The sequence below is a fragment of the Balaenoptera borealis genome, assembly GCF_965194805.1.
Source record: "Balaenoptera borealis genome assembly, chromosome: 16".
Lineage (NCBI taxonomy): Eukaryota > Metazoa > Chordata > Mammalia > Artiodactyla > Balaenopteridae > Balaenoptera > Balaenoptera borealis.
In genome coordinates this window covers 44,819,633-44,831,484 of record NC_138872.1, presented here as the reverse complement: position 1 = coordinate 44,831,484, position 11,852 = coordinate 44,819,633, and the positions used below count along the sequence as shown (strand labels likewise).

General features: G+C 52.3%; 1 protein-coding gene across 1 annotated transcript; it reads right to left on the bottom strand.

The window, feature by feature from the left end:
* Nucleotides 1-7,209: 7,209 nt before the first annotated feature.
* On the bottom strand, nt 7,210-11,072 carry LOC309612706 (cystatin-C-like). Its single transcript, XM_082358723.1, has 3 exons — nt 10,721-11,072; nt 8,100-8,213; nt 7,210-7,550 (listed from the first exon to the last, which is right to left on the bottom strand). Exons 1-3 carry the CDS (start codon nt 10,964-10,966, stop codon nt 7,467-7,469), a joined length of 444 nt encoding a protein of 147 aa, XP_082214849.1. The 5' UTR covers nt 10,967-11,072; the 3' UTR covers nt 7,210-7,466.
* Nucleotides 11,073-11,852: the final 780 nt, after the last annotated feature.

Below are 11,852 nucleotides of genomic sequence, written 5' to 3'. Positions count from 1 at the left end.
GTGGTGTAAACCCGTGACCAGACCAGCCACAGGGAGGCCCTGGGAAAACTGGGACACAGTGACCTGCTCCTGGGGCCTGGACGGTGGCTTGGAGCGTGAAGGGGTTGCTCGTGTGTTGACATTAATTTGAAAAAAGAAAAGAAAAGAAAAGAATGGTTCTCAGCTTTTTGCATCCCTGTGAATGCAAAGAAGCTGTGAGACCCCACAGAGTGATGTGGGTATGGGGACGGGGCAGGAGGACGGTGCCAGCAATAGCCAGGGCTCACTTGGGGAGTGATCTGTGGCACTTGCCTTTAGACTTTCTGTCTAAATGGTCTAAGATAATCACGGGAGAGAGTTCAAATCCCTTGCAGTCAAATCCTAAGGTGTTGCCTTGCCCTCAGGCTTCCCATCTACCCCGTCTTTGTGCCCCTCCCTCTTTCCCCGACATCCCTCCTCAGAGTTTGCACCTCATGAGATTGCAAGATTGCTTCCGGGAAAAACTAAATTCACAGCAGTGTTGACTTATTCTGGCACTAAAAAACCCAACCAACCAAACAAAAAACCACAAGCAACCAAAGAACTCCTTAATGAAAGGGCAGAAGACCATCAAAAACTTTCCTGATCCTTGCTGAAGGGCAAGGGGAGGAGTAAGAAATCTGATTCAGTTGGTCTCTGACCATTCCTTCAGTGAAGCAGTGGTTCTCAACTTTTGCCTGCTTCAGAAACCCCTGAGGGCTGGTGAATTAGTTACCCATTGCTGTGCAACAAATTAGCAACTTCAAACAGTGAACATTGATTGTCTCACAGTTTCTGTGCCCCAGGAATCCAGGTGCAGCCAAACTGGGTGCCTCCAGCCCAAGGTACCATGAGGTTACATCAGGCCGTCAGCATAGATGCGTCTCAGATGGAGGCTTGACTGCTTTGGCTGGTGGGCGGCTGATTCCAAGCCCCTCCATGTGGCTGCTGGCACGTCTTGGTTCCTCGTCTGTGAGTCTCTCCAGGGGCTGCCTGAGTGTCCTGTGGTCACAGTGAGCCATCGAGTGCCCGAGGCGGAAGCCACAGTCTACAGATGTTATGGAAAGGTTGGTCAGTGATGCCTCATCACATCTGCTGTGGTCCTTTCATTAAAAACTAGTCACCGAGTCCAGCCCATACTCAGGGGAAAGGGATTACACAAGGGCATGAATCCCAGGAGATGGAGATCAGGGGGACCAGCCAGGGGGCTGCTTGCCACAGTTTCTTAACATGGATTATTGGGCTCCACCCCAGACTCTGATTCAACAGGGCTGGGCTGGAGCCCAAGAATGTTTATTCCTAACCAATTCCCGGCTGGTGTTGCTACTGCTACTGGTCCAAGGACCACATTTTGGGAATTGCTGCTTTAAAACCCCAACACCCAATCAGAGTGAGAAATGGGCTCTAGTTGCTGCAGGAAATTGGACTTCACCCAGGTACCAAGACCAGGAGCCTCAATGGCTGAGATTCTGGCTGAGCCTGAGCCAAATAAAAATTTGGGGAGGATCCTTGGTGAACTGTAACTTAAGACTTTGGATTTTTAACTCACAGAAGAACAAGAGCATTCTATTTGGGGTTTTAAATCCTTTGGACTTTAATTTCTTAGGACTTCATCTTGCAAGAGGAGTTAATCTTGAATTTGATTTTTCCTGGGAATGAGATAATAGGGGTCAGGTGGGCTGGAAATGTCTATGTTGGCTTGTCATTAGAGTACAATTGTTTGATTGTACTCATTTAATTTTGTTGAGGCTTGGAAATGTGGCCGGAAATTATTTGGGATGGGAAAGAGAACAGGCAGGAAACATTTGGTTTGGGTCAATTGTAGCTTTGGGATGAATTTTTTAAAAACAACTTTATTCAGATATAATTCACAAACCACACAATTCAACCATTTAATGTGTTCAGTGGTTCTTAGTATATTCACAGAATTGTGCAACTATCTCCACAATCTAATTTTAGAACATTTTCATTATCCCCCAAAGCCACCCCCTACCCGTAACAGTCACTTCCCACCCCTCTGCCACCCCCAGCCCTGGGCAACCACTAGTTTACATTCTGTCTCCATAAATTTGCCTCTTTTGGCCATTTAACATAAACAGAATCATATAATATGTGGTCTTTTTGTTGCTGAGTTTTTTCAAATAGCATAATGTTTTCAGAGTTCATCCATGTGGTAGCATAGAGCAGTACATCCTTCTTTTTATTGCCCAACATATTCTGTTGTGTAGATATATTACATTTTGTTTACTCGTTCATCAATTGACAGACATTTGGTTTTTTTTTTTCTATTTTTTGAAACTATGAATAATGCTGCTATAAGAATTCACGTATAAGTTTTTTATGGTCATGTTTTCATTTATATCAGTATCAACAGAGGAGAAGAATTGCTGGGTGATGTGGAACTCTACATTTAACCTTTTGCAGTTGCACCATTTTAATCTCCACCAGCAATATATGAGGATTCTAATTTGTTATTGTTTGTCTTTCTTCTTATAACCATGTAGTGGGTGTGAAGTGGTCTCTCAGTTTGATTTTGATTTGCGTTTCCCTAGTGGCTAACGATGAGCATTTTTCATGTGCTTATTGGCCATTTGCATGTCTTCTTTGGAGACATGTCTGTTCAGATCTTTTGGGATCTTTAAATTGAGTTATTTGTTTTTTTAAAAATTTCATGTTATTTTTTAATTTTTAAAATTGGGGTTTATTTGTTTATTTAAAGATGGGTTAGTTGTCTTCTTATTGAGTTGTAAGAGTTCTTTATGAATTCTGGATACACGTTCCGTATCAGATATATGATTTACAAATGTTTTCTTCCATTCTGTGGGTTGTCTTTCCTATTTCTTGACAGGATTGTCAAATGACAAAATTAAAACAATTTAGGAACGAGTTTGATGCCCTTTATTCAAGGGAAAATAATTCATGGGTTGGGGGAGTACAGTGGCACATTCTTCTCGAGGGATTTTGGTCAAGAGCGAGTTTATAGAGTGTCGGAAGCAGCAATGTGGAGACAGGGCATGATTGGCGGGGGTTGCATATCTGATCTTGTTTAGAAAGATCAAGGAACAAGGAAATAAGCGTGGAGCCAGAGTTGGCTTGGCATTTGCGGATTGGCTGACTGGATATTCTGCATTTCTGGTCAAGTGAAGCATTTACAAGAACCTTGAAGTTCAGTTTGCTGATGTGGCATCTTCAGCCGGAGCAGCCCCGTCTTGGGCCTAGATATTTATTTCCACGGTCCGCCCCCTCTTGGTCATCCTCTTGGCCACTCCAGAGGTTTGACCAAAACCACTGGCCTTAGTGTGACTCAGTTACCATTGCCTCCTTGGGTCTCAGTGTGGTGTTCACAGGAGAGGATGTCAAGCTCGTATTCTTGGAGCCGGTTATGTCCTCTGTTCTCTTTCGTCTTTTAGTCCGCGAGAGACCGACTATCACCTGGTCATGGCTGCCCACATGCATTTAAAACTTCCAAGAGATTGCAGTGTATTAGGGAGACAATAATTATTATTAGAAACAAAACAATGCCCATGGTTTGGAGAGCATGCCTGAACCAGAGTCTCCATGACCCAAACCAGCTAGAATCAAATAAGTCAAGAAATGATCCACAAAAAGGGGATACAGATCCTCTCAACTTACAATGGGCTTACAGCCTGATAGACTCATCGTAAGTTGAAATATCGTAAGTCAAAACTGCATCTAATACGCCTAACCTACCAAACGTTGGAGTTTAGCCTGGCCCACCTTAATTGTGCTCAGAATACTTACATTAGCCTGCAGTTGGGCAAAACCATCTAACACAAAGCCTATTTTATAATGAAGTGTTGACTCTCTCATGTAATTTATTGAATACGGTACTGAAAGTGAAAAACAGAGTGGTTGTCTGGGTCCAGAATGGTTGTAAGTGTGTCGGTTGTTCACCCTCGTGTTCACCAGGCTGACGGGGAGCTGTGGCCGCTGCCCAGAGTCACGAGAGAGGATCAGAACATGTTAGAAAAAAAAAAAAAAAAAAAAATAACATATTTAGAAATAAATAAATATATTTGGAAATAAAATTTAGAAAAGAATAAAGAGGATGGCTCTTACCCAGTGGATATGAAAACATTGTATTAAAATGGAGTAGTTGGCACAGAAAAATGAACCCAGCTAGATTTAGCACTGAGATACAGAAAGTGACCCCCTATGCTGCGGGAACGAAAAGCCTCATCTTTTGAAGCAGTTCTTGGAAAATTCACTGGAAGAAGAAAGGCTAATCACCTCATTTGAAAAAATGACATTAGACTCTTGTAAGACACCACCTAAAACTAAAGTCTGTTGACATTCTGACTGGAGACATGAGATGCACTTATGTGACAAACTTCAGTGGCTTCATGTGTTGTGCGCTGTTCTAGGTGTTTACAGACATGAACACACGGGATTCCCGCGACCCCATAAGGAAGGAGCTCTACTGCCCCTCCCTCCACCCCAGAACGACACCTGAGGCTCAACACAGCGGGAGCTGGAGGTCACGTGGCCAGTGGGACATTCACCCAGCCTCCCTGGGCATCACCCCTTCTGTGCCTGTGTGCTCTCCACACGCACCTGCCCCAGACCCACCGCCATGTGACACATCCCTCGAACACTAGGAGGTGCGGTACAACAGCCATTGTCTCTTGCTTGGGGCTGTCACGTGACTGCAATCAGGTGACAGCCGGGGCTGGATGTCCAGGTGGGCTGGACATCCATGGTGGCCCACTCACCTGGTGGCCGGTGATGCCGGCTTTGGCCGGGAGCTCCTCTGGGGCCGTCCGGTGGGCACCCCAGGGGGCCTCTCCACATGGCTTCCCCCAGGGCAAGTGTCCGAGGGGACCTGGGGGAAGGAAGCTTTCTCTGCAGCTTGAAGGTCACAGGGCCACTTCTTCTGCAGTTTTCGGGTGAAGGGGTCACAAGCCCACCCAGAGTGAAGAGGCAGCTTACGGACCCCACCTCTCAATGCAAGGAATGTCAACGTTTTAAACCACTATAAAATATAGTTAGATCAATGAGAGTTCATCCAGAGCCACACCCTGTGCTAAACCTATTTATATGAATAGTGTCACTTCAATTATACACAAAGAGAAAACCCACAGCCCCCCAGTGGCGTCACACAGCCCCCCCAGTGGCGTCACATGTGCTAAAGCCCAGGATACAAAACCTAGATTTAACACCTCACCTAAGAGCAGTCTTGACCTTCCCCAGAAATGTCATCTTAACAGCATGGGATTTTCTGCTCAGCACAATGAGGTCACCTGTCACGTGGGGCCTCCGCATCCCCAGAGGAAGAAGAGGCAGCCTGCACAATAAAACCCATGCCTTTCCTGCTCCTCTTCCTCCCAAAGATGTCTAGGCCCCAAATAACCCTTTTCTTTGGCTGACTTCCTCACCCACCCTCCTTTCTATAGCAACTTCCGTGCTCTCGGGCTCCTCTGCGTGCCCTTCAGGTCCCTCCATGAGATGCTGCCACATTCATGAGCCATTGGATAAAGCCAAGACCTTCAAATTCACTCAGTTGAATTCTGCTTTTTAACCACACTTATACTTGCGTTTAAAATAAACAAGCATAAAAGTACAACTGTGCAGATGAAAGTTTCAGGGGCTGTGCTTCCTACCGAGACACACCGGTCTGGGTGACCTCCTGGTCAGTGAGGCCTCCCAGTCACGCTGTCCCATCCACTGTCTCACCTGGGGCGGCACCGACCTGAACCCTGCCGTGTGGGCTGCGGAAGTGGGGGCTGGGTGGTGGGAGAAGCAGGTGAGCCAAGCAAAGCACACCCGGACCCAGCTGCCCAGACTTCCACGAGGAACAGGGCGTTGGAAGCATCACAAAGGGATGAGTTTATGGGAAACCAGCCTAGCTGCTGGCTGCTTGTGGAAAGGCAAGATTTTGCACCCAGGAGGAGAGTCTCTGCAGGGAGGCCTTTGCCCCAGGTCACCACTTCTGTGTCCACAAGTCCCAGGACCCCCTGCAGGGCCCAGCCCCAGGTCCAAACCTGGCCAGTGCCATGGCCTGCAGACAGCACCTCACTCCTTGAATCCCAAAGCCCTTCTGTTAAGTCAAGTCTCGGGTGCGAAGGCTCTGCTATGCGTTCGGTGAAGACAGAGATGGGGGGCGGCAGGGAGAGGGGGGAAGCCCTCGGGGCCCAGTGAGTCAGGGGGCAGCAGGTGGAAGGGGACGGTCCCCACCCTCTTCCTGGCGTCCCAGTTCTAGCTTTGCAGGTGCAGTTGTGGCCCCTGGGATGCCAGCCTTGGAGTCATCTGGGTGAGTTCCCTTTGTCACTTCGCCTTCTGTGGTCACTGCAGCACAACAGGAGGGCTGGGCAACGCTGACCTGAGCATGGTGGGCATCTGGGAACAGAGGAAGCGTCACCCTCGGGAGCGAATGGTCAACGTGAGGACAGTGCAGGGAGCGGAGTTGTTCCCAGCTTGGGGCACTAAATATCCACTCTGCTGTAGAACGATGGTGACACTAAGAGGTGACATCGCCTATTAATTATACAGTCCTTAGGAAAAGAAGAAGGCCCACTATGTGTCTTAAGTTCTACACCCCTTACGTGGAGTTCTGCACTAAGACCCGTTTTATCTAGGAGCCCAGAGAAGAGCAGGAGCGGTGTAAATCGGTAAAATCCTTGTAGATTCCACGGCTCCCGAAATGTATCAGAGAAGGCCTGCTCTCGTTCTATTGAATTTCCAATTCCGACCTTGTTTGACCTTGATTCTGATCAGTATTCCCTCGCTCCATCAGTTACACATACTTTTTGGTCTTTGTTTCTTCATAGGTACCCAAAGTTGTTTGTGGAAAGAGGTAGACGTAAATCATTATTTTGCTTCTAGGGAACGTGACCAGTGAGAGTCATCCCAGGAGTCTGATCAGCTCAGCACACGTACAGCCCCTCGGAGGGTGACCCAGGTCTCAGGCTCCATCACCTCCCCAGCCTCCTGTCCAGCCCCAGCACACGGTCTGACTCATTTGCAAACGCAGCAGCTGAGTCTCTGGGGTCAGCAGCTTAGGTCCCCCCTCCTCTCCACTGTCCAGTTATCAGGAGTACCAGAGCTGAAGGTCCAGCTCCCCTGCCATGCTCACTCCCCGCCCCTCCCCATTGCCTGCCCTCAGAGCCAGCGAGACGAGACGGGGTGCCTCCATAAAGTAACTGCCTAGAACTTTCCCGCTGCACCGCCCGAGACAGTGAGCAACTCAAGCAGTAGCTGCTGTTACCTTTTTATTGAGTAAAATAGCAGAGCAAGGGCGTTTGGTTCACTTGGAAAGCAATTAGAAGAAAGAAATGCGTTAGAGCCCCTCAGCAGTTCAACAACTGCCCAAGGAGCCTTCTGTGTGTGTCTGCTGGGATGGCACATGGAGGGCACATCCACCAGGCAGGTCACCCATCAGAGGGAGGTGTGAGCGCTCTGGGGGGGGTGTGAGTGAGAGGCGGTCAGCGGCCTGCCTGATGCCCAGTCCCCTATTCATCCTGGCAGCTGAACTTCTCCAGGGAGATGATGTTCATCCAGGGGACAATGTAAACCTGGAAGGCACACAGCTTTTGCTGCGAAAGGGAAGAGAGGGATGGTCGGTCAGGGTTACAGTTAAAGAGGAAAGTGCACTGGCCCCAGCCCCCTCCCCCAGCGGGCTGGCACTGAGACAGAACCAGAGGGGAGGACCCAGGGGCTGGGAGCCAGGTCCAGGAAACCTCCTGCAGAGGTGGGGTCCGGGAGGGGTGACAAAGGAGTGCAGCCCTGCCCGAGGCCGAGACCCCTGAGAACCAGCCAAGCCCCCAGGACAGTCTGGCCTTTGGTGAGCAGGTGGCATGGTGGGCCGGTTACAGGCCTCCAATTCCCTCTAATCTGCCCGGGGATGGGGGCGCGAGGCTGGGATTAAAGGGCCCTTTCTCCCTTCCCAGCAAACACCCGCAGCTGGGTCCTCCATCCCGCAGGCAACAATCCCCAAAGCAGACGGTGCCCCAATTCCCCGGCTAAAACCCCATAAATCCAGAGCAGTCACGTGCACACACATACCCTTCCCCTCACAGCCCCGGCAGGCACCCGCGATGCGCCCCCATGGGCACCCCCAACCCCTGCTCCCATCAGGCACGTACCTTTTTCAGGTGTGGCTGGTCATGGAAGGGACAGTTGTCCAAGTTGGCCTGGGACTTTGTACACGTGGTTCGGCCAACCTCCACATCCAAGAAGTAGTTCATCCCGGACACAACCTGGACATGCAGAGAGCACACACGCTTACAACACCTGCCGGCTGCACACACGTGGTTACCTTCTTCCCAACGCTCCTCGCGTCCACAGGCTGCCAGAGCCACACCCAGGAAGCACAGCCGCCTCCTGACGGCCGCTGCGCCCCAGGCCCTCCCCAGAACTTGTTTACCAGCTGCTCCAACAAGCCATCTCCCACAGGGACACAGAGGGGGAAGCCAGGGACCAACACCCTAACTGGGTCCAGGAACAGAAGGCATAGCTCCGAGGAGCCAGCCAGGGTACAGGCAAGCAACTGGCCAGCGCCCAGAGCCAGGCAGGGGACTGAGCGCAAGGTGGTGGCCCTGTCTCAGAGTCCACACTGCATCCGCAGGAAGGCTGTTGCCTGGTGATTACGCTTACGCTGAACTCCAGTCCCCAGGGTGGAGCCCACAGCATCCCATTCCCTGCATGTAGCCCAGGTTTATTTATTCCCTCCCGGAAGAGGAGAAAATGAGAGCTTCACGTTCGCGGACGTTTAGGCCAATAAAAGACTGCCTGGAATGCCTTCCTCTTAGGTGTGATTTTTGACGGGAATATTTCTCGTGTGTCATATATTGCGTGCCTTTTACACTTGAGATTACAGAATAGAAGTGAACTCTGGCTTCACACGGGCATCCCAGACATGCCTCGTTAGAACCTGGAGAAACACGGAATGAGGGGCCAGGGACCAGGCACCAGACCCCACCTGGGTAGAACCATGATCCCTCTGCTGTCAGCTTCCCCATGCGGCCAGTGAGCTAGTGTCACACTGGAGAGGAGCAGGCTGGAGGGGACCCGGTGAGCGGGGAGAGCAGGTCCTATCCAAAGGGGACAGCACCAGCCCACTGCTGCAGGAGGAGAAATGGGTCTGGTCTTGACCCATCTTCTGAAGTTTCAAGAGAAGGTGGCAGGGAGCCCTATGGCTGGCATGCAGGACCACACTCTCGGTGCTGTGTGGCTGCGTCCTGCTCTCCAATGGGACGCAGGCCGGATGGTCTAAATTCTAGCCTTCCTTCAAGGACCAGCGCAAGGCCCTGTAGCCCGTCCTAACTCTCCCTCCTGCCCTCTTCTCAACTCTGACAATGGGCTCCTTATCTGGCCAGAACCCCAGGCAGGCTGGCAGAGGCAGAGGTCAGTCTGTCAGCGACCGTGTGCCCATCTCAGGGTGGGAGTGAGATGTCACAGCCCGGAGGCTGCTTGCATGGGTGTGACCTGCAGGTGGAAGTGACGGTCCAGGAAGCTTTGTATTCTTATGCCAGACCCCCTGCTCTGGGACACACTGGACACCACGGGCCAACTCACGGACTTGTCTGTTTGCTGATAACCTCCGGGTGGTCTGGAGGAAGTTCAGAGTGTCTGTCCCCAACGCCACTACACGACAACATGGTGGCCAGGTACGTTTAGTGGCATCTGCTGACAGGAGGCTCAGAGCGGAGCATGCCTCTTCTGTGTGACCCGAGGCTCGCTCATCTCGAGGAAACATCAGGCCAGCCCAAACCCACCGACAGTCTGAGCCCCAACTGGCTGGACCCTTCAGAAACAACGCCAAGGTCATGAGACAGCCCAGGGGCTGCTCCAGAGTAAAAGGGGCTGCAGGACAGTGGCTGCATCGTGTGGCCTGGGAGTGTCCTTGGCTATAAAGGACACAGTGGGATGATCAGTGGCATCTGAATAAGGCCTGTGTATTAAAGAGTCCTGATTTTCAAAACTGTATTGCGGTTATGGAAGAAAACGCCCTTGTTTTTAGGAAATATACACAAAAGTGTTTACCTTCAAAGGGTTCAGAAAAATAAATGCATATATACATCCCTACACACATGTACGTGGGGATCAGGTGGATCAAGCAACTATGGCAACTTTTTAACGTTTGAAGAATCTGGGTGAAGAATCTACAGTGATTCTATGTGCTATTTTTGCTACTGTTTTGTAAGTCTGAAATTATGTCAAAACAAAAAGTTAAAAGGAAAAAGTGCTTAAGGGCATTCAGTGGCAGAGCCAGGAGGGCAGACAGGTGTGGGTCTGTTTTTCCCTCGCCTGTGGTCATTTAGTTGACATCTTGCGCCAAGCCCCCGGGTCCCAGGAGGCTGGGCCCTGACCCCAGCGTCGACCCAGAGGGCCGGCCGGTCCCGCGAAGGGCTGCGGGCGCCGTTAAAGGCCGGGGGCTGCGCCAGGGTGAGAAGTCCGTCCGCGTCCTTCGCGATCCCCGGGGCCTCAAGGGGCTGGGGGCTGCCCTCCCGAGAGCTGGTGGGGCTGGGGGGCGGGGCTGGTGACCGCGCAGGCCACGCCCTCTCGGGGGCCGGCCTCCCGCATTCAGGGCCGCCCGGCCCCGGCGCCCCTGACTTGTAGCCTGGCCCGGCGCCCACGGCCCCTGCACCCGGGACTCCGCGCCCCCTCCCCGGCCCCCGCATCCCGGCCCCTGCACCCGGGGCTCTGCGCTCCCTCCCCGGCCCCTGCACCCCGGGCCCCGCGCCCCCTCCCAGACAGGACGCACCTGCTTGAAGGCGCGCACTACGCGCACCGCGCGGCTCTGGTAGGCGTCGTTGCTTTGCTTGTTGTACTCGCTGATGGCAAAGGACAGCGCCTCCTGTACGCCCTTCTCGTTGACGTCCGCCTCCATCAGGCCGCCCACCATGCCCTTCTTTCTGGGGCCCTGCCCGGCCGCAGGGCTCACGGCCAGGGCCAGGGCGAGGGCCAGGGCGGCCAGCAGAAGCAGCGGGGTGCGCGGGGATCCGGCCATGATCTCTCGGAGGCGGACGGAGCTGCAGCCGAAGAGCGATCCGGTGACAGCAGCACAGCCCGGCCAGCCGCCGAGTCTTTATCCCTGGGCCGCCCCGGATCGTCCCGCCCCCGCCCGCCTGGCTCCTCCTCTTCCGCCCCGCCCCTCCGCCCGCCCCTGTCCTCCGCCCTAGTACCGCCCCTCCCCCAATCCTGCCCCTCCTCTCGCTTCTCTACCCGCCCGACGCGGCTCACTCTTTCCCACTCCCGGCCCTCTTCTCCGAGTCCCGTTTTCCCACTCGCGCGCTCCTCAACCCGACTCACCCCAGTCTCGCAGAAGGTTTCACCTCCTCGAGGCCGGCGATGCTTGTAACCCCGAGCTCTGTCTCCTGGTCTGAAAGGGGGAAGGGGCGTCTCTCGGCCCCCACCTCGGCTGTCCGCGTCTAGGAGTCCCCCGGCTCACAAGGCTGCAGTTTCCGAGGCAGACGAAGGAAGACCTCGTGTGCGCCCCGTCCTCGGGGAACTTCTTTGCCAAACATAAATGAATTAACCTTTATTTAGGAAAAGCTCATCGGGTTCTCTTTCTCACAACTCATTTATTTATTCAGCTGGCACACCTTTCTGGGGCTTCTCCCTGGCCAGAGGGTCTGGGGCCTGTAGACGGAGCATGGGCAGGGGAGCCGGGGGCCAGGGACTCCAGGTAGTAGAACCCCTACCTGATGGAGACATAAGGCGAACACTTGCGTAACTACATTAGCTAGGAGACACAAAAAGAGCAAAAAGAAACAAGCGTATAAAAACAATACTTTTTGTTTAACCCAATATATCCAAAATATTATTTCAGCATATACAAGCAATTGTGAATGACATATCCTACCCTCTTCTGTGTGTGTACATTTTACCCTTAG

What these genes read in the sequence shown, in the direction of transcription:
- LOC309612706 (XM_082358723.1), bottom strand. Translation starts at nt 10,966, where the DNA reads ATGGCCGGATCCCCGCGCACCCCGCTGCTTCTGCTGGCCGCCCTGGCC. An exon ending in TAGTGCGCGCCTTCAAGCAG is followed by an intron (nt 8,214 to 10,720) that starts GTGCGTCCTGTC and finishes CTGCATGTCCAG; the next exon opens with GTTGTGTCCGGGATGAACTA. An exon ending in ACCAGCCACACCTGAAAAAG is followed by an intron (nt 7,551 to 8,099) that starts GTACGTGCCTGA and finishes TCCCTTTCGCAG; the next exon opens with CAAAAGCTGTGTGCCTTCCA.